The following is a 22,494-nucleotide window of genomic DNA, read 5'->3' as shown; positions in this document are numbered from 1 at the left end:
TCTTCAAGTGAATTGACAGCTATAAAAACACTATTCATACAGGAGCTGTAGATTAACAATTTGTTTTGCTGGATGAATGACAGGGAATGTGATCCCAAATAACCACAAAGTTGCATCTGAATGACAACTAGTGAGATATGGAAACAAACGCCATCAATGACTTAACCATGTTTGTATGTGACCCAATTCAGTTAATGAGGTATCACTCTGCATTCTGAAAAGAACATGAGATATGCTATTTAAGCTACCCAAATGGTGGGAGGTACTGGTTTGTTAAGCCAATTCTTGGAAACTTTGAGTGTGAGATTACACATTGCTACATTATAAATTGCTTTCACTGCTGCTGTGTCCAATAAATGCTATTCAACAGTTCCCAGAGGTTCAGATGATGGTATAAAATTCAGATTAACCAATTATATATGAAGTAGGATTTGATATTATACAACAATATTATACCATGATACGTTACACTACAGAGAACAAGTTCTTTTTAATGACATGGAAAACTTTTCCTGTTAAATTGGATTTTATTTCATTACCATTGATTCTGTTCAGGTTCAACTGAGGTGGTTGCTGTGCTTTACTTCTTGGTATGGAAACAGGAACATAACACTGTTTATTTATTGGTCTAATATTTCAAATGCATCTACATGGCTAAACCATTACCACTTAACATTTAAAAAGTTTTAACTTTACTGAAGCTTTCAAGTGGCTTTTGCAAACATTCCTTCTGCAGTACTATATTACCTGTGGCAAACCTTCATATCTAGCATATTGGTACCATCTGATCCACATGATAATTAGATACTTGAGACACTTGTTGAAGCTCAAAGCTGTCAGTTCATTTTTCCCCAACTGAATCATGCTTAATTAGTTTTTGGAAGGGGGGGAAACGGGTTTATGTAATGCTGCCGGCTCTGTCGAATTCAGAGCAACTTCCATCTTTTACGTCCAATATTTGCCTTCATCCACCAACATATGATCTGTATGGCTTACAAAAGCAAACATTGGCCAGAGCAGGGAATGTTTACAGAAAATGTATTCATGCAAATATTTCAGTCAAGAGGTTTGCTGCCCATACGCTTCAAGAAAAAATTGTCCTACACCTGTCTTTGAATAAATAGTGAAATGTCATTTTTTTCTTTCTGAAGTAAACCCCATGAAACTATTATTGTGATGAAATTATACTTTCATACTTAACTACAATTTCACTTTGAGTGCAAGAAAAGAAATCTGAAAAGGATTTCCATTGAAGTTAGCTTGTGCCATGAAACCTCTGCAATCACTCAATTCGGGTTTTTTTCTGCAAAATTACACTGTTTCACTTGTTTATTTTGACAAGCATTACAAAGCTGAAACAAGCTTTCAGTAATTTTTTAGTACATGTTCTAAACTCTGCAGCTTCAGCATGATTTAAACAAAATAAAAGATGCACATCCTCAGTATTTATCCTTTTACATCACCTAAGAATGTAAGCCTTTGGTCACATTGAGTTCCATTGGTTGACTTAAATAACTACTTATTGTTTGTGGGCGGCACGGTGGCACAGTGGTCAGCACTGCTGCCTCACAGCACCAGAGACCCGGGTTCAATTCCCACCTCAGGCGACTGACTGTGTGGAGTTTGTACGTTCTCCCCATGTCTGCGTGGGTTTCCTCCGGGTGCTCCGGTTTCCTCCCACAGTCCAAAGATATGCAGGTCAGGTGAATTGGCCATGCTAAATTGCCCGTAGTGTTAGGTAAGGGGTAGATGTAGGGGTATGGGTGGGTTGCGCTTCGGTGGGGCGGTGTGGACTTGTTGGGCCGAAGGGCCTGTTTCCACACTGTAAGTAATCTAATCTAATCCTTTGCAACTGAGATCTTCATCGCAAACATCTAAGGTTTACTATCAAAGTCTCTTCAATAACTTAGAATGCTTAGCCAAGTAGGCAAGGCCACCGCCCTGTGGCCAACCACTCCAACTCACCCTCCCACTCCAAGTCCAAACCACTTGAAGACTGGAGGAAGATTGCCTCAACTTCTGCCTTGGAACTCTCCAACGATACGGCATCAGCATTGACTTCAGTAGTTTCCTAATCACCCCATCACCCCTCCCCCCCCTCTCCCCACCCCCGCCCCCCCACCTCATCCTAGATCCAACCTTCCAACTCAGCACCACCTTCTTGAAGTGTCTTACCTGGCCATCTTCCTTCCCACCTATCTGCTCCACCCAACTCTCCAACCTATCACCATCAACCCTTACCTGCATCTACCGATCACTTTTCCAGCTACCTTTCCCAAACCCCACCCACACCCTCCTATTTATCTCTCAGCCCCCTCCCTCCCCACATTCCCGATGAAGGGTTTATGCCCAAAACGTCAGCTCCTGCTCCTTGATGCTGCCTGAACTGCTGTGCTTTTCCATGCCATACTTTTCGACTCTGATCTCCAGCATCTGCAGTGCTCACTTTCTCCATGGTCAGAAGGTTGCCACATTCAAACTTTAAGTCTGAATGAATTTCCTGAGTGGAGCAGGCCCATTATCAAATGGTGATATGGACTAAATAATTTGTTTAACTTAGAGGGTGCAACACATGTATACGGGAGACCTGATAAATTGTTGCTAACTCTAAACTGCATCAGAGATGCCTGACTCATTCTTCAGGTGCAGAATAGATTCTGAAATTAGTGTCATTTCTTCCAATTTTACATCTAACAAGCAGTTGAAACAAAGTTAGTGAAGTCAGTGTCTTCTGAAAGGAGGTGAAGGCAGAGAATTGGCAAAATAAATCACCAAGAAAATAAATACCACAGAAAAGACTATAAGCTACAAGTTAAACTTGCAATCCGACTGGAGCATCACTGCAAAACAGCTTTAGTGGTTAAAAGCTCTGGTATGCATTTGGACCAACACAGCAAGAAAAAACTGGTAAATCTAGTGAGGGTGTTGGAAAAGGAATCCACTCCTTCATTAGGTTAAAAGAGATCTCTGCATTATCCCCCAACCATCCTTCCTGTGAGAGGAAGACAAAGTTATAGTGGGGCAAGATTCTAACTTTAAAATCAAGAAAAAAACTTGTTTTTGCAATAATTGCACGGTTTGCAATTTTGAGGTAAGACAGTATATTGGATGATACAGAATTTGCATTTCTTTCTGGCTGAGTGAATGAGGCAAGCTGCCAAAGTCAATTTTTTGAATACGATATTCAGGGTATATATACAATGATACTTAAAGGTTCAAACTTCAAAAAGAAACTTACAAACAGTGGTCCCTGTTGGATTTACTTACTGGTAAATGTCCTTTCTCAGAACAGTCCTTCCAAGGGGGTTATCAGCCTGTGGAGCCATGCACACTGAGCCAACCTTAAGAACCAAAGTATCTTCTTTCATCTGTACAGCTCCTGCATTTCAAATGAGAAAATATACATAACAGAATTGTAAATTTGAATGCAACTCAGTCATACAGAAGCAATGACCTCAATGCTGCATATAAAACAATAAAGTAGCTCTGGTAAAAACAATGACTGCAGATGCTGAAAACCAAATACTTCATCAGGATGAAGGGCTTTTGCCCGAAACGTCGATTTCACTGCTCGTTGGATGCTGCCTGAACTGCTGTGCTCTTCCAGCACCACTAATCCAGTAATAAAGTAGCTCTGTCAATTAAGACATCCCATTACTTGATCACATAACACAAAATTAATACTTAACTTTGGGAAATACATATATTAAAAGTAAGCTGAAGAGCATATTACTGAAAATATAGAGCTGTCCTGCTTATTAGAACATGGAGCATAGAACAGGAACAGACCCTTCATCACACCATATCTGTGCCGATTACGATGTCATTCTAAACTAATCTTATTTGTTTGCACATATTCTGTATCCATCTATTCTCTGCCTCTTCATGTGTCTGTCTAATTGCCTCTTAAATTTTGTTATTGTATCTGCTTGTACCACCTTCCCTGGCAGCGCATTCCAGGTATCTACTACCCTCTGTGTGAAAAACTTGCTTCGCACATTCCTTCAAACTTTTCACCTCTCACCCTCAACCTTTGCCCCTTAGAATTTGACATTTCCACCCTGGGAAAGAGACTTCAATTATTCACCCTATTGACGTCTCTCATAATTTTCCATACTTGGATCCGCTCACCCCTTAAGTCTTCGATGCTCTTGCAAAAACAACCTAAGTTTATCTAACCTCTGCTTATAAACTGCTACACTCTAGTCCAGGTTACATCCTGGTAAACCTGCCCACATCCTTCCTGTAGTGTGGCCACCAGAGATGTGCACAGAATTCCAAATATGACCTGACCAATATCTTACACAGTTGCAACATAACTTGCCAAATTTTATATTCAATGCCCTGACAGGTGAAGGCTTTCTTTACCACTTTATCTACTTGTGTTGTCACTTTCAGGGAGCCATGGACTTGAACCCCAAGATCCCTCTGTATATCAAGGCTCCTAAGGTCTAGCCATTTACAGTACCCTTCCCTCTTAACCTCCCAAAATGCATCACCTCACACTTGTCCAGATTAAACTCCATTTGGCATTTCTCACCCAACTTGCTGCGACATCCTTTGATATTCTTCCTCACTATCTACAATCCACCAATTTTTGTGTCATTTGCAAATTTACTCATCAAACCACCAATATTTTCAATTAAATCATTAATATAAATGACAAACAGAGGTCCCAATACTGATTCTTGTGAAATACCACTAGTCACAGACCTCCATTCAGTAGAGCACCCTCCACAACTACCTTCTGTCTTCGACAGCCAAGCAAATTTTGTATCCAAATAGGCAATTCACCATAAATTCAAAGAAATGTGATCTTCTGGACCAGCCTACCATGAGGGACCTAGTCAAATGCTTTAGTAAAGTCCATGTAGACAACATCCACCGCCTTACTCTCATCAATCATCTTCATGACTTTCTCAAAAACCTCAAACAGGTTTGTGAGGCAAGTCCTCCCTTGCACAAAGCTATGCTGACTACCCCTAATCAGTCCATTCTTCTCCAAGTGAAAGTAAACTCTGTCCATAAGAATCTGCTCCAATAATTTCCCTTCTCATGACGTAAAGCTCACCAGCCTATAGTTTACTGGATTATCCCTGTTGCATTCTTGAACAAAAAAAAACAATGTGGGGTTGTCTCCAGTCTTCTGGGCCACTGCCTGTGGCTAAAGATGATACAAAGATCGCTGTCATGCCCCAGTAATCTCCTCCCTTGCTTCCTTCACTATCCTGGGATAGATTCCATCAGGCCCTGGTAACTTACCTACCTTAAAACGCCCTTACTTCCTCCTCCTTAATATTGACATGCCTTCAAATATCTACAGACCCCTATCTAAACTTATCATCATCTGTCTTTCTCCTTGGTGAATACCAATGTGAAGTACTCATTAAAGACCTCAACCACTTCCTGTGGTTCCACATGTAAATTCTCTCCTCTGTCCTTGACCTATCTTTCCCAAATTACCCCCATGCTCCGAATACATTGAAAAATGCCATGGGACTCTCCTTATACTTACTTGTCAAGGACATTTTGTGACCCCTAGCCCTTATTACTTTTGTTTTTAAAAAAAGGTCATTTTCTGCTTCCTTTATACACCTGTCTGCTTGATTTCTGTTTCCTAAAATTTTCATGTGCTTCCTTTTTCATTTTAAATAAACTTACATTTCTCATTATCCAAGGTTCCCAAATCTTTATAATCCTTATCTTTCATCCTCACAGGAACATGCAGGTCATGAACTCTGGTTAGCTGGTTTTCGAACTGCCATCTCCAATCCAATTTTTACAGTACCTGCCTCATACTGTTGTAATTAGTCTTCCCCCAGTTTAGCACTTTTGCACGAGAACTAGTCTTATCCTATTTCACATCTAACTTAAAACTTACAGAATTTTGATCACTGTTCCCAACCGACTGAAACTTCAATTACCTGGCCAGAATCATTTCCCAATACTTGGTCTAGTATGGTCCCTTCCTTAGTTGGACGGTCTACATATTATTTCAACGATCTCTCCTGGATATACCTAACAAATTCTGCCTCATTCAAGCCCCAGAAAAATGGGGAATCCCAGTCAATATTGCAGAAATTAATATCACCCACGGCCACACCATGTTGTTTTACAACTTTTGACGATCTGCTTACATATCTGGCCCTCCATCTATCACTGGCTATTGAGAGGCCTATAGTATAACCCCATCATAATGATTGCATCTTTCTTATTTCTAGGTTCTACCCATATGGCCTATGTGGATCAACCCTCCAACACATCCTGTCTTACTACAGCTGTGACATTCTCTTTAATCAGTACTACAACTCCTCCATCCGTTTTACATCCCTCTCTGTCACACCTGAAACATCTAAACCCTGGAATGTTGAGCTGCCAGTCCGGACCTTCTCTCAACCAAGTTTCTGTAATGGCTACCCTATCGCAGTCCCATATTCTTATCCAGGCTCTAAGGTCATCTGCCTTATCTGTTATACTCCTTACATTAAAATAAATACACATTAGACGGCTAATCCCACCTTGTTCATTAACATGGTCCTGCCTGTTCTTTCTTCTTTTCTTTCTTAACATTCCCTCTCTTCAACATTTCACATGCTGATCCACCGCTCTGGTTCTGACACCCCAGCCACATGACTTTAAACGCTCCTGAGTGGCACCAGCAAATCTCCATGCCAGAATTTTGGTGCCCCTCCAATATAAGTGTAACCCGTCCTTTCCACATGCCTTGGAAGAGATCCCAATGATCTAGATATTCATATCCCACTCTCCTATACCAGCTCTTTAGCCATGCATTTAACTATGTTACCTTCCTATTTCTCATCTTATTAGCATGACTACTCACTAAACATGGACCCTCCCTGTTGTACAACAGGCCAGTCATGGTGCCACTGATCTGACTGCAGCCTCATACTTTCCTCCGAGACATTCTTGACTGTGGCCCCAAGGAAGCAACACACCATCTCACCCGCAGCCGCAGAAATGCCCCCACCCAACAGTATCTAACACGGTATTTCTGTTTGAGAGAGAAATGGCCACAGGGGATTCCTGCATTGCCTGCCCACACCTACAGGTTTTCCTAGTGGTCACCCAATCTTTTTCTGTCTGTGTAGCCGTTACTTGTACGGTGACCAAGTCACTACATGGGTTATCCATAACATTCTCAGCCTCACGGATGCTCCACAGTGAATCTGTCCACAATTACACTCGCTCCACTTGGCAAACCAGGGTCTGCAGCTGAACACCCTTCCTTCAGAACCAATCACCATGAACACTCAAGGTGTCCTTGATTTCTTCTAAGGTCTTATTAGGAAATTTTCTATGCTGCTGAGCTTTATGACTAGCAACATTTAAATAACAAAGTAAGGTGGATGCAGCAATTTAAGATATGAACGGAATTAGGAGTTGGGTTTAGTATTTGGGGCTAAAGGAATCAAAAATGGAATTAATATGGAAGAAAGGAATGGAGGAAAAGCAGGGACATGCTATTCAGTTGGATGATCAATTATGATGGTCTACTCCTGCTCCTATTTTTCCATGTTTCTATGATGGATAAGTGTAAGAGATTGTTAGAGTCAAACATTTAATTAGACATTCAGATCAAAATCTTATCTCAACAAAACCCTTGCCAAAAAACATGTATACTTATTTTTACATAACTCACCACATTTGGATTACAAATGTTTTCCTGATTGGTGTATCTAGTTTACCATCTAGTTTACTATTTCAGCATTGAATGATGAATATTAAGAAAAAGAAGTTTTGTGCTCTCCAAACATTATTGAAGTTAAATGTCAAGAATGTAATATCAGCAAGTGAGCTTATTTAAAGTTTAATATTTGAACATACTATTTTAAATTGGTGACTTCAGAAGACAATCAGTATTGGAAACTCTCTAATGGTGAGCTTTTCCTTTCATGACTGGTGCCTTCTTATTCACAGTTTTTTTTAGGGTGGAGGGTAAGAGATTTGCAGATTAGCCCTATGTTTTGCATGAGAGAACTGATCCTAATCGACATCTCCAAAGGTGCACCTCATGCTTTAATACTGTCTTATTCTTGATTCCCCAACAGATGAAAAAGTATGAAGGAAAACAGAATCAGCATTATCTTTAGTGGCATGGCACGTGAATATAAAGAAACATCATGAGCTCTGGCTGTACAGGACATTGGTTAGGCTGCTGTTGAAATATTGCATGCAATTCTGGTCTCCTTCCTATTGGAAAGATATTGTGAAACTTGACGGGGTTCAGAAAAGATTTACAAGGATGTTGCCAGGGTTGGAGGATTTAAGCTATAAGGAGAGGCTGAACAGGCTGGGGCTGTTTGCCTTGGAGCATCGGAGGCTGAGGGGTGACCTTATAGAGGTTTACAAAATTATGAGGGGCATGGATAGGGTAAATAGACAAAGTCTTCTCCCTGGGGTCTGGGAGTCCAGAACTAGAGAGCATAGGTTTAGGGTGAGAGGGGAAAGATATAAAAGGGACCTAAGGGACATCTTTTCCACACAGAGGGTGGTACGTGTATGGAATGAGCTGCCAGAGGAAGTGGTGGAGGCTGGTACAATTGCAACATTTAAGAGGCATTTGGAAGGGTATATGGATCAGAAGGGTTTGCAGGGATATGGGCTGGGTGCTGGCAGGCGGGACTAGATTGGGTTGGGATATCTGGTCGGCATGGACGGGTTGGACCGAAGGATCTGTTTCCATGCTGTACATCTCTGACTGTAAAATGTTATTAGTCTGCAATATTTAATTCAGCTTACTGTGTGAGATAGGATTTGAATCCAGTGGAGTTTTAAACCTTATTTCCTTCTTAGCCATAGCAGTTATGACAAGGAGATACATAAGTAAAAGCAATAAGAGAGGTGAAGCAACATAAGAGTTAGAAATGTTAACAATTTGAAAGGCACCATATTTACCTCCTCTGTACGACTCCTCTCCTTTTGGAAAAAACACTCTGACAACACTTGTGTTGATATAGATAAGTGGTAACTCTCGTGATGTTAAGCCATAGGCCCTCATAGGTTGGCCCGTTGACTTTCGCTTTGCCTTCGGTTTCTTTGGCAACTTTGCCTGGAATATCTTTGCCACACTGTGTAGCAGAGGGAAGGAAAGCACGACGTCGAATGGCTGGGCACTGAGGAGGATCTCATGAAGGTACTGGGGAGAACTGTCCACGATGCCTTCTGCCACCCTGTGGAGACTACGCGAAACTCGCTCAGGCCTTGATGTTAACTTATGCCGGACGTTCCGCGTAACGGCTTTGGTGTAAGTAAGAGAAAGAAATCCGTGCTGCTGGTGGGAACCTTCTAAAAGTTTGGCTGCCATCTGCATGATCACAATTTGTACACCGCATATCAACACTGGGCAAACATATGTCAAGCAAGTCTGAGGAATCATTTGTAGCAGAGTAAACATGCTTATTAATCTTAAAACCAATTGAAAGTTGCTCATTTTAAACAGCAAGCATTAAATATATAAAAACTGTAAATACCTATTCTCAAAGTCTCATAGACAAGCAAATTACTTCCTTGTGTAGCACCAGGTGGCCATATTTTTAAATGAAAACACAAATAATACTGCAACTGATTTACTTTGAGTAAAAACCTATTTTAATGGGTTTCATTACTCATTTCCAGTTGTAAATACCATTTCCTGAGAAAGAATCTTTGTTTCTGAATTACTTCTACACCTGTTCCAAGGGCTTTCCTTTTAAGATGTCTGGGAATATTCAGCTCTACAGGTATGACTTCTCCATTAAATTGACTAAGCACACCTTCAGCTTATTTGTTCCCTTGCTGCATTGTACACAACAGTGAAGTAGGAATCCTGCTGGTTAGGTCTAGGGTTAAAGTAGTTAAATATTTCTCTTTCTCTTTCCAGGCCTGCTGAGTATTTCCAAGATTTTCTGCTTTAAATGTCGGATTGTCAGCATCTGCAATGTTCGGCTTTCATAACTGGACCTATTCTTGGAGACTGGGGAGACCAGTTAAAGGAAGATCATTGTGCCCCTCCTTTTCTTACAATGTTTTGCGCTCTCATTTGACACCTGCAGCATTTCGAATGGTGCTCCCCTCAGGTGATATTTGCCTCCAGGAGCCTCTCAGACTTGTCTCAGGCCAGCAGAAGTTAAAGGAATGCTGGCTTTACTTTCTAGTGCTCTAGATACTAGGTAATACTGCAGCTATACAAAACTCTGGTCAGATCACATCTGGTATACCCTGAACAACTCTGGGCACCACACGTTAAATGCTTTCAAAAGACAATTAAAATGACACAAGAGAAATAAACTTGCAGATCTACAGGGTTAGAATGGGGAAAGGTGTCAACTGAATCAGTGATGTGGTGTGTCTATACATCTCCATTCAGTCATTGTGTGAGCCTTAGCTACATGAGATTTGATTGAAGATAACAATCTAGTCTTCCAGATGTGACACTAAACTGAGACTCCGTTAGTTCTTGCTGGCTGCATGAAATGTTCTATGTTAATATTTCCAAAAAGAATTAGAGAATTCTCTCTGATATCATGGCCAATATTTATCTCTCAAACATCATCACTGACCCAGATTACTAGGTTACTATCACCTTGCTATTTCTGGGCTTTGCTGTGCACAAATTGGCTACTACACTTCCCAAACCATGACTGTGACTATAATTCAAAAGTACTTCATTGGCTGCAGAATACTTTGGGACATCCTGACAATGTGAAAATGAAATGTAGATGTAAATGTTCCTTTCATTCCTGGCAGATTTGAATAGTATCATTGTGATAGCTGAAACCTTTTTGTGATTGTGCCTGCTAACAAACCAAGGTTGTGGTTCTACTCAAGGAAGCAGTTTATCAAACTTAAAAAGATAAAATGTTTTTAAAAAGATTAAATCAGTAATAGTAATTTAACTTATTTCTTACAGGAGGAAAGAAGCCAGAGAAATGACTGAAAGGATCTTGCTTGCTGAGGGGTCGAACCAACAAAGTGCGTCTGTTCAGCTTGTCAGTACAAGAAAGTACAACACCTCCGAAATGCCCCAGAGACCATGGGCCTTTTCCAAGGCTTGAGGTGATGGACAAGAGCGATAGGACAGACAGTGGGGGTTGGGGTGGTGGGTGGAAGCAATAAAAAGGCCATAAGCAAAACATTTGTTGATTATACTGAAGGTTTTGCAGCTGAATGCAGCTACAAAGTGCAATCATTTGCGTGATCTCATGTTATGTGTTCCATATACCATGTGACGAATACTATACTGGGCCTGTTTGTCCAAAGAGCTGTGGAGGCCAGTAGTTAATCAAATTCTGAGTAACTTTGCTCAACAGTAAATTATTACAGTGACAAAAACTGTGAAATTCTACTGCTGTATTTATTGACAAAGCTGTTACTCAGATGTCATTTGAATCATGTTTTGATTTTGGAATTAGGAGTTTGCAATATGGAACACATAACTATGGGCAAAATGTGAAAAAGAAATTTACAGATTTCCTGTTGGCCTTACATACCAATTTAAACTCAACAGGAAGTAGAAAGTAAAATTTATTTGATTTGGAATATAAGCAGTAAGCACCATTAGAGATGAGAAAACATGGTTACAAGAACGAACTTGAGAGAAAGGCTGCCTTTCAAGATGCACACTTTTACAAGTTAAATCGTGTGACTTACTAAGAAGACACAATACTCCAGGCCAGGTTAATACAGTTGTTAATTATAATTAAGAATGCATAACCAGAAATTATTTCTTTCACAGCAGCAAGTTTAGAAGAAGGTCTATAAACTGATTGAGCTGTGGATTCTAAAATCGTTCAAGTTTTGCTTTGGAATATGTACTAGAATTAACTATTTAGTTCCATCAGTTATTTTAAACCACAACTTTTAGTTATGAAGGGTAACTTTTGCAGATCATGTGGCAGGCATCTGTTTAGAATCAAACTGGCCACTTTGTCTTTTTGCCATTCAAACTTTAAAATAAAGTAATATTTCAAGAGAGGTTGAATTTGTATCCATAATAACTAGGTTTTAAAAGGAAATCATTAAAAACATTAAAGTTTGAAATTCTAATTGAGATTCCGAGGCTAAGGCAATCAAACACTCTTCAGATGATGGAAAAAAGTCAAAGAAAGAAAAATCTCATCCAATGAGCCTCATGAGGACATTTTGTTCAATAATCATGACAGATGGATATTTGAAAGTTTTGCTTGATTTTCTTTGCAACAAAACACAGTTACTATTGGAGAAGATGAACTAAGGAATGAAACAGCATTTTTTACTGTATCCTTTCACAAGTTCTTGTGAATCATGTGAAAGTTTCAAATCTAACCACAATCCCTGTGAAATTGCTCAGTCCTTGTAACCATTGTCTTCACATTCTGTATTAAAAACTAGAAGTAGTGCATAATTCAACGTGAAGATTTAGAAATCTGCCATGACTTATTCACTATGAGAGTCTCACCCCAGGTTTTTCTTTGCATTGTAGAAGCAGTCCATCAAATTGTCCTGTGTGCCAGCCTTCACCTGGCCTGGAAAACAGAATGCCTGCCTTGTCTAGTCTAAGTAATTGTGTGATTTTTATAGACTTATACAATTTAAAAACTACACCGAACACATACTCCCCTAAAATTCAGTAAGCATGTATTTTTATCATACCAAAAGACAGACGTATCATGGCAATTCCCATAAGAATCTAACTTTCATACAAGGTTTCTTATTTTTATTAATAAACTAGCATCATCACTTCCACAGATTTCTAATGTTTAGAAACATTTATTATTTTAGTCACACAATTAGAATGAATGTGTTCATGCTGCAAAAAAAAATGTAACTGTTTCAAAACTATATTTTCTGAGCAAACATGAGTTATCATTCCAGCCGTATCTAGACTATGACATCAACAGACGTGTTTTGTGAGATTGCATTTGGGAGTCAAATCCAGGCCAATCAAATGGGGTTAAGAGTATTGGGAACAGCTGGACCAAGCATATTAGGCTCCCATTCAAGAGTACCTTAGGTCCTTTTTCTTCCATTGTTATGACCGCTGGACATTAGAAGACAAGTTATGTTTTAAACCATATAATTTGATCCAGTACAAAATGGGGGAGAGAAATGTAATGTCTTACTAAATCTGCTGAAACAAGCCAGCGTGACTTCATAGTAAACCTGCCTCAACTATAAAACCCAGGCAATCTGCAATTGTTATGGAGACAGGCACTCGCTTTGAAAGTGAGGTGCAAGTTTGAACACCTGCATAGAATGGAGGAGACAAGTGATCATGCTCCTGCCCAGGCTCAGTCAGACAGTCAGAATGAGGGATTTGGGAGAATAAGACCTACAGCAGATGTTATTGCGCCAGTTGGACAAAGGGACTGATCTCTGATTAGCCACCAGAGTGCTGGTGAGGGCAGAACCCAAGTTTGAAGAGAAAAGGATTGTTGAGTTATTTACCGTACATACACACATATGAACAAAGAACAAAAGGCCATTTGGCCTCTTGAGCCTGCTCTTAAGCCAATTCAATTTTAAATGGGCGACTCTCAAGATTCTGTCTCACGAGGAAACATCGAAACTGGTAACATCAGAAATGGTTACATGGTCACCATTAGTTTAGCTTTTCAATTCCAGATTTTCTTTTTAAATTTCACTATTGGTTGGCCATGGTGAGGTTCAAACCAAGGTTCTCACAGCATTAGCCTGGTGTTCTGGATTACTATTCCAATGACACTGCCGTTACTGCTCACTTCCTGCTAGCCAGCCAATTGTTTATTTTTGCCTATACACTAAGAGATTTTGTTTTCTGCAATAATCTTTGAAATGGCACTTCATTAGATGCCTTCTGGAAATCTGGGTACAGTGCATTCACCCCCTTCCCCAGCATGAATGACCTCCTCATAGAACTCCAGAAGATTGGAAAAACACAACTTCCCTTTCAGAAAGCCATGTTGGCTCTATTAGATTACCCTGAATTGATTCAAGTGTCCTGCTATAACCTCTTTAATTATTGCTTCTAATATTTTCCCTCTGATAGATGTTAAGCGAATTGGCCTGTAATTTCCTGCTTTGTGACTCCCTCCCTTTCTGAGTAAAGGAATAGCATTTGCCTTCTCCCAGTCTCATGAAACCTTACCCCATCCTAGGGAGTGAGGAAAATTAAAACCAATGCATCAACTATCTTACTAACCATTTATTTTAAAACTCGAGGACAAACTCCATTAGGACCCTAGCATATGTCTGCCAACAACTCCAACAATTTTTCAGCCCCATTCCTGCAGTGATTTTAATTTTCCTGAGTTCCTCCTCCCCTTCAATTTCCTGATATATCCCTGCTTCTGGGATCTTACTTGTATTCTCTACAGTGACAAAAGATCCAACATACCATTTCACCAACCCAAGAAAACCCAAGCATATAAAGAAAGCTGGCTACACCACTAGTACTTCATCTGGAGGCTCACTAAAGATGTTACCTAGTATGATGATGAAACATCTGAGAATGAACCTTCCAGCTCAGTGAGCAAACCTACATCTATGAGCTTCCATTGCTTCTTCCTTTACATTCCACCCTATCACGTGGTCACTGCTAGATGATTTAGACAGAACTCCCACAAGTAATTTATCACTTTATATCTATTCCTAAACTGTTTCCACATCCATATTTCCTGAATGTCATCCTTTCTATTACTCCACTTAAGTACTCTGAAGGTATAAGATATAAACATTTTATTAAAACTATTTTTTCAGAGTAAGGATTTGAAACATAATTATTTTTCATGTTTTGTTTTATATTTGCACGAGAAATGAAGCAAGATGTTGTGCTGTTATAAAGATAAGTTTTGATATTGTTTCACCCTGGACTTAATTATCAACATCCTGGGGTTCACCACTGGCCTGAAACTGAACTGGAATAGCCACATAAATACAGTGGCTTCAAGAGTGGGTAGCTCACCAACATTTTCTCAAGGACAACTATAGATGAGAAATGAATGCTGGCTGAGCCCGTGACACCCACATTCCAAGAATGAATTAATAAAGAATCAAGAGTTAAAGGCACAGAAATCTGGCACAAAATGTGGCTTGGAGTCCCATGAGTCAGTTAAAATTAGATTAGATTCCCTACATTATGGAAACAGGCCCTTCAGCCCAACAAGTCCACACCGACCTTCCAAATATTAACCTACCCAAACCTATTCCCCTACCCTATATTTATTCTTGACTAATGCACCTAACACTATGGGCAATTTAGCATGGCCAATTCACCTGAACTGCACATCTTTTTGGATTGTGGGAGGAAGCTGGAGCACCTGGAGGAAACAAGGAGAATGTCAGTTGGTGTTTTTCTTGGATTAGCTGGTTAGCAATTTCCTACAACCAACCAGGACCCAATCAGGAAACCAGGCTACAAGGTTGAGAGCAGTAGGGAATACAGATGCTAGACAAGTCTGCAGCTCCTAAAATAATGCATGGCTGACAAAGCAAACAAGGACAAATTGTTTTTCAGCTCAGAAGCTGGAGTATGAGGACTATGAACTCTGATGTGAACAATGTCTAGTTTCCTTAGCAAGTGTACGCAAGGCACCTTCCTTGCTCATGTGTCAGATCTACACATTCAGTGCTGACAATGCTACTCTACAAGAAATTATATTAGCTGATGCAGGCTCAATTTGTGAGCATATTTGCATCTTCTACTAGCATGGAAAGAGCACTGAAAACTATCACAAGCTCAGAGTAGGCTTTGCAGTAAGCAACAGGCTAACATGGTCAATTAAGTTTTCAGCCTCTAAGCAACTCATCTTCCTGTAACTGTTACTTGATGCAAGGCCTGTTATCGAGATCATACATGTCAATGGACTGTATCTGTGCCTGCATCCCGGACAAAGAGCACTTTTGTAACTCCACAGGTGATCAGGCCATGAATACCATTTCAGGGGTAAGAGGATATTCACCCTGGGTGACTTCATCAAGGCAGATAATGCGCCAACCTAAGAAGGCATCATATTATAAACTCCGTGAGAAAGAAGAATGATGATATGAATGATGTGAGGTCAACAAGTTAAGCAATACAGAGGGATCTGGCAGTGTGAGTGCGTGAATTACAACAGACTATCATGGAGGTAAAGCAAGAATTAGGTCAGCAAATAGAATGTTTACTGTGAGAGGAATTGATTTCAAAAGTGGGGAAATTAAACCAGTTATGCAGAGCATCACTGAGAGCATATTTGGATGACTGTGCATTTTACCGGTCCTTTTGATTAGATAGATTAGATTAGATTAGATTACTTACAGTGTGGAAACAGGCCCTTCGGCCCAACAAGTCCACACCACCCCGCCGAAGCGTAACCCACCCATACCCCTACCCCTACATCTACATCTACCCCTTACCTAACACTACGGGCAATTTAGCATGGCCAATTCACCTGACCTGCACATCTTTTGGACTGTGGGAGGAAACCGGAGCACCCAGAGGAAACCCACGCAGACACGGGGAGAACGTGCAAACTCCACACAGTCAGTCGCCTGAGGCGGGAATTGAACCTGGGTCTCTGGCGCTGTGAGGCAGCAGTGCTAACCACTGTGCCACCGTGCCGCCCACTTTTGCTTGAAAGTAAGGATATAAAGGCACTAAATGCAGTTCAGAGAACGTTTACTGGACTAAATCCTGGAATGGAGTGTTATCATTAGGCAATTTAAGAGATTGATTCTGGATTAGTGGTGCTGGAAGAGCACAGCAGTTCAGGCAGCATCCAAGTAGCTTCGAAATCGACGTTTCGGGCAAAAGCCCTTGAAACAAGTAAGATATTGAGAGGACTTAATAGGGTACATGTGTTTCTTCTTGAGGGAAATCTCGAACTGGGTCACTATTTAAAAATAAGAAGTGAGCCTTTTATGATAGAGATGAAAATAATATTTTTCTCAGGGACCATGACTTTGGAACGCTCCTCCTAAAAAGGTAGTGGAAGCAGAGTCTTTGAATATTTCTGATCGGGTTTCTGATAAGCAACGGAGTGAAAGGTTATAAAGGGTTGGCAGGAATATGGAGTAATCAAATCAATCTTGACCTTATTGAATGTGGAATAGGCCCAAGAGATTTACTGACCTAATACTGGTTTTGATTCATATGCTTGTACATTCAAATTGTATTTTGGATAAAACATTTTTATCAATGCATCACTAAAAGTGAATATTTTCACTTTGCTCATTCCACAAAATGACAGTATACACATTAAGGACATAATTATTTTACCTGCTCCTGTAGTGATCAATATTGAAGCTGCCTATTTTGCACTTCACCTTTGTGTAAACATCTTGAATATCAACTGAAGCACTCAAGTCCTCAAGTTCACCAACAACACAAATACCTGAAATTGTAATTGAAGAAATTTATTAACTGAAAAAAGTTACAAAGTTTCAGAAATAACCTTTAAAAAGATTAGTGAGATATTAATTAGCTGGACATCTACCAGGGGTCTGAAAAATTAAAACACTGTTTCAACATGATGCAAAGTTCCAAAAACACATACAGGCAACAGGTTTTTAAGAAGCAGAGATTCCACTCTAGGAATTTTGTCTTTGTGATTCTTCACGCTCAGCAGAGGGGAAAACGGATTGCAGCTATAATGGATTGGGTACAATTGACCGGTGTGGAACGTGTTAGGGCAACACAGGTCAGGCAGAGATGGAGATCCATAAAATACAGGAATACAATTAGGCCATTTGGCCAATCGAGTCTCCTCCTCATTTGACATGTCCCTCCTACCCATTCCCCTGCTTTCAGCCAGTAACCTCTGGACCCCCTAACTCATCAAGAACCTATCTATCTCTGATTTAAATGCAGTTAATGACTTGGCTTCCACAGCCTTCTGTGGCAATGAATCCCACAGATTCACCAACCTCGAGCTGAAGAAATTCCTCCTTAACTCAGTTCACACCTCACCTTCACCCTAAGGCTGTAACCTTCAGGCCTTACGTGGAAATATCTTCCCAATGTGCTCTCTATACATGCCTCTCAGTATTCCATAAGTTTCAATGAGATCTCACGTCATCTTTTTAAACTCCATTGAGATCCATTGATGCATGGAATGCAGCATACTGGGAAAAAGGTGACACCAATGAACATGCACAAAAGCAGTTTCTGCTGAAAATGTCAATAGATTTTGAAGGTTTATCCCAAACAATAAGGCTTTTTAATCAATTATAACCCATTTCTGAAATAAATGATTGCCAGACAAAGTCAACAGAACAAAGCAGCTTAGAATCTTATGGAGAATATTGACGCCATGTGATCTCCTGAATTAGTGTTGATAATTTGAGAGGGTTGGAGAAGAATATACCCAAATATGTTTGTTACTTTAAGCATCCTGATGCTTTTGTCTTTTCACAGGAGATTATATAGACCAACTTACGCAGGGCATAGAAGCAAGGAGGGTGGAAGGAAGGAAACATCTAGTTATGATGCTCCAATTATTATATGATGGGGAGGTGCCAGTGTTGGACTGGGGTAGACCTGACAAAGGAGCAGCATCCGAAAGCTTCTGATTTCAAATAAACCTGTTGGACTATAACCTGGTGTCATTTGACTTCTGACCCTTTTGTATGTGATGGGTCATCTAATCTTTACCTGTCTGTCCATTTTGCATGGTTGGAATTTTAATACAAAATAGTACATGTTGAATATCCTTGGAAAATGCCCCAATTATACATCTACATTCAGAAAATATCTCCTTCCTTCCACTGACCGAATTTGAAAACATTTAATAATGCATCATTTCCTGAATGACACGAAGAAAGATTATTTGTTCCCAGATATTTTCTAATGTTGCTCAATATGTTTACAGCAGTCATAGTGTTTCTTTAGTTTTTGTCCCTGTGAACAGACACTTGAACTTCACTGAGCTTCTCCTCTTCCAAGTAAGATACAGATGCTACCATAGAGAGGAGCCAGGCAAAAACATTATGTCCTTTCAGCGTTGGAACTTGTTAAAGTATTCTGAGATTATTGAAAAGGAAAGCCACCCAAGCAGTAAAAGAGCCTGCCAATTCACTGTCACCCTTATTGTTAAAAACTGCCTTTAAGGACACTGATCACATGTTCACAGTTTTAATACTTACATTTCTGTGAGAAAGAGGAATTCCTTTGAAAAGTGTACTTATAATGGGGTTAAGGGGTTTATTCATTCCCCATTCATAGATGCAGTAATTTATATTTCTCACCTGTGCCTTTACTGCTTGGTTCCTGAGCAAACAAGTTAACAGTAACTTTAGGCAACATCCACTGCATCCATAAACTGATACATCCTGTGGTTCCACCAATATTACTAGTTTTCTGTTCCAGTGTGGACGAGTCAGCGAAGGGACTTTCATCCACCATTTGGACTGAATCGCCCTATGGAAAACATTCAAACACAACAATTTGTACTACAGCTGTAGGATGAAATAATCATATATGACACTTCCAAATACTATCCACAACTAAACCACAAGTTTCCAAGACTTAGAGATACCCACAGATGGAACCCAACGAGAAATAATAGTGCATTACATCAGAATGCATTTAAGTGATGGATCAGCAGGGAGGAAGAATAAAGTTATAAATTTGGCAGCTTCGGTTTCCATCAAATCTGTTCAAAAGCAGGAGAAGACTAACTTTTCTATAGAATTTCTCATGACCTCAGAACATCCCAAAGCACTTTACAGCTAATTGAATAGTAGCCACTGTTTTAATGTAGGAAACAATTCAGTCAATTTGCATACAGTAAAGCCTCAATAAAATTCAATGGGATAATGATTAGACAATCATTTATTTTTATGGGTTTAACCCATGAATTAACAGGAAAGTAGCTGCATGGAAATGAAATTGGTTGAGTGAGAGGAATCCAGAAAGTAGTGATGAGAGAATTGTTTTTTTTCCTCAGGCTGGAGAAAGGCATTGAGTGGGGTCTATCAGAGATTGGTACTGGGACTACAGAGGTGGGCTTTTGCCCGAAACATCGATTTCGAAGCTCCTTGGATGTTGCCTGAACTGCTGTGCTCTTCCAGCACCACTAATGCAAAATCTGGGACTATAGGTTTTCATGACAGACATTGTAGAGACTGAAATTGGTTAATTTTGTGTTTTTTTTAAACTGGGGACTGAAATAAGAAAGCGTTGTTTTGAAACTAGTGCTTGAAAAAATGGCTGCTGTTTTGAAAACCATGCAAAACATTGGGTAAACAATCATTTGACTGGTCTATGGACTACTGGCCATTATCAATGAAAGAGACCTTTTTGCCTGCCAACATCCATAACTGGTACTTACTTGAATAATCAGCTTGGAGCTAGGAACAAGTTACAGAGAGAGATAAGTTCAATTTTTCCCCAGCTCAGGAACAATGTCTATTCTCTGCAATCAAACCTCACTGTAAAGCTGAAGAAAACCAGTTTTCCTTTCTTGCAATGTTTTATAAGCTGAGATTTTAAACTAACAGGCCAGAGAAATTTTGTAAATATAACATCCACCTTGTGTCACCCACCAATCAGTAGAAGCATCCAGAGAAAGAGGACTGAAGCAATAACAAAAGGATTCCTGATGAAGAGCTCATGCTCAAAACGTCGACTCTCCTGCTCCTCGAATGCTGCCTGACCAGCTCCGCTTTTCCAGCATCACACTTTTCAACTAATCTCCAGCATCTGCAGTCCTCAATTTCTCCTCCCTGAAGCAATGTACTGATCAGCAGAAGTGTCATAAAGATCATCTCAACAACAGAACCCAGGAACAGCAACAACTGAATTATCTTTCCAGTTTCTTTTTCGCTCTGCCCATAAGAGAGTGTGTGTGTGAGTGAGTGAGTGTATGTGTACACATGTGTGTGTGTACGTGCGCGCGCATGCACACACATGTGCAAGTTTTAATCAATAGTATCATGTACCAATGGTTTGTAAGTATTTCCCTCTAATTATTTTTAATAAATAGCAATTCTTGTTCAGTACAGAAACCTGGTCCATGATTTCTATCAACTTGGATCTGAAAGTCAAGTAAATTGAGGAACTTAGCATACTTTATAAAATTGTTAACTTTTATGACTACACTGGTAATAATGAGGCCTGATTTCCAGTGCACTCTCTCTGTGAGCCAGAATATTAAGGGTACAATTTCAAAATTTGCAGATGACACTAAGCTGTCAGCTACACATGATAGTGACAGGGTTCAAGTGGTCTGGTGGAAATGGGAGGACACATGGCAAATTAAATTTAATGTAGAGAAATGTACAGTGGCACATTTTATTGAGAAGAATGAGGAAAGATGAAACAAAATAAAGGACACAATTGTTGTGGTTCTGTTCGCCGAGCTGGGAATTTGTGTTGCAGACATTTCATCCCCTGTCTAGGTGACATCCTCAGTGCTTGGGAGCCTCCTGTGAAGCGCTTCTATGATGTTTCCTCCGGCATTTATAGTGATTTGTATCTGCCGCTTCCGGTTGTCAGTTCCAGCTGTCCGCTGCAGTGGCCGGTATATTGGGTCCAGGTCGATGTGCTTATTGATTGAAACTGTGGATGAGTGCCATGCCTCTGGGAATTCCCTGGCTGTTCTCTGTTTGACTTGTCCTATAATAGTAGTCTTGTCCCAGTCAAACTCATGTTGCTCGTCATCTGAGTGTGTGGCTACTAAGGATAGCTGGTCGTGTTGTTTCGTGGCTAGTTGGTGTTTATGGATGCGGATCATTAGCTGTCTTCCTGTTTGTTCTATGTAGTGTTTTGTGCAGTCCTTACATGGGATTTTGTACACTACGTTGGTTTTACTCATGTTGGGTATCGGGTCCTTCGTCCTGGTGAGTTGTTGTCTGAGAGTGGCTGTTGGTATGTCATAACAGCACACAAACCAACAGCCAACTCTCAGACAACTCACCAGGACGAAGGACCCGATACCCAGCATGAGCAAAACCAATGTAGTGTACAAAATCCCATGCAAGGACTGCACAAAACACTACATAGGACAAACAGGAAGACAGCTAATGATCCGCATCCATAAACACCAACTAGCCACGAAACAACACGACCAGCTATCCTTAGTAGCCACACACTCAGATGACAAGCAACATGAGTTCGACTGGGACAACACTACTATTATAGGGCAAGTCAAACAGAGAACAGCCAGGGAATTCCTAGAGGCATGGCATTCATCCACAGTTTCAATCAATAAGCACATCGACCTGGACCCAATATACCGGCCACTGCAGCGGACAGCTGGAACTGACAACCGGAAGCGGCAGATACAAATCACTATAAATGCCAGAGGAAACATCATAGAAGCACTTCACAGGAGGCTCCCAAGCACTGAGGATGTCACCTAGACAGGGGACGAAACATCTGCAACACAAATTCCCAGCTCGGCGAACAGAACCACAACAACACGCACCCGAGCTACAAATCTTCTCACAAACTTTAAAGGACACAATTCTAGTGGGAGTACAGGAATATACAGACTTGGGAACATAAATAAATTTGCTCCTTAATCCTCATATCAGTAACGGGGGCAAAATCCTGGA

The 22,494-nt window shown here is 40.3% G+C and overlaps 1 protein-coding gene across 5 annotated transcripts in view; it reads right to left on the bottom strand.

Annotated features, from left to right (window-relative positions):
- The window catches only part of LOC140476882 (intermembrane lipid transfer protein VPS13B-like), a 957,534-nt gene that overhangs the window by 301,045 nt on the left and 633,995 nt on the right, over nucleotides 1–22,494 (bottom strand). For 3 of the 5 annotated variants that reach the window (XM_072569768.1, XM_072569769.1, XM_072569771.1), the window contains exons 26-30: nucleotides 19,183–19,354; nucleotides 17,216–17,330; nucleotides 10,908–11,049; nucleotides 8,917–9,325; nucleotides 3,268–3,379 (exon numbers count right to left, since the gene is read on the bottom strand). In XM_072569768.1, coding sequence (XP_072425869.1) covers nucleotides 3,268–3,379; nucleotides 8,917–9,325; nucleotides 10,908–11,049; nucleotides 17,216–17,330; nucleotides 19,183–19,354 — 950 coding nt within the window. Of the gene's footprint in view, nucleotides 1–3,267; nucleotides 3,380–8,916; nucleotides 9,326–10,907; nucleotides 11,050–12,436; nucleotides 12,504–17,215; nucleotides 17,331–19,182; nucleotides 19,355–22,494 lie in introns of those variants that run through there. The other 2 variants (XM_072569770.1, XR_011960620.1) reach the window with 2 other exon arrangements.

Source organism: Chiloscyllium punctatum, chromosome 5, assembly GCF_047496795.1.
Source record: "Chiloscyllium punctatum isolate Juve2018m chromosome 5, sChiPun1.3, whole genome shotgun sequence".
Lineage (NCBI taxonomy): Eukaryota > Metazoa > Chordata > Chondrichthyes > Orectolobiformes > Hemiscylliidae > Chiloscyllium > Chiloscyllium punctatum.
Note: the sequence above shows the minus strand (reverse complement) of the source record. Positions and strands in the feature narration are given on the sequence as shown.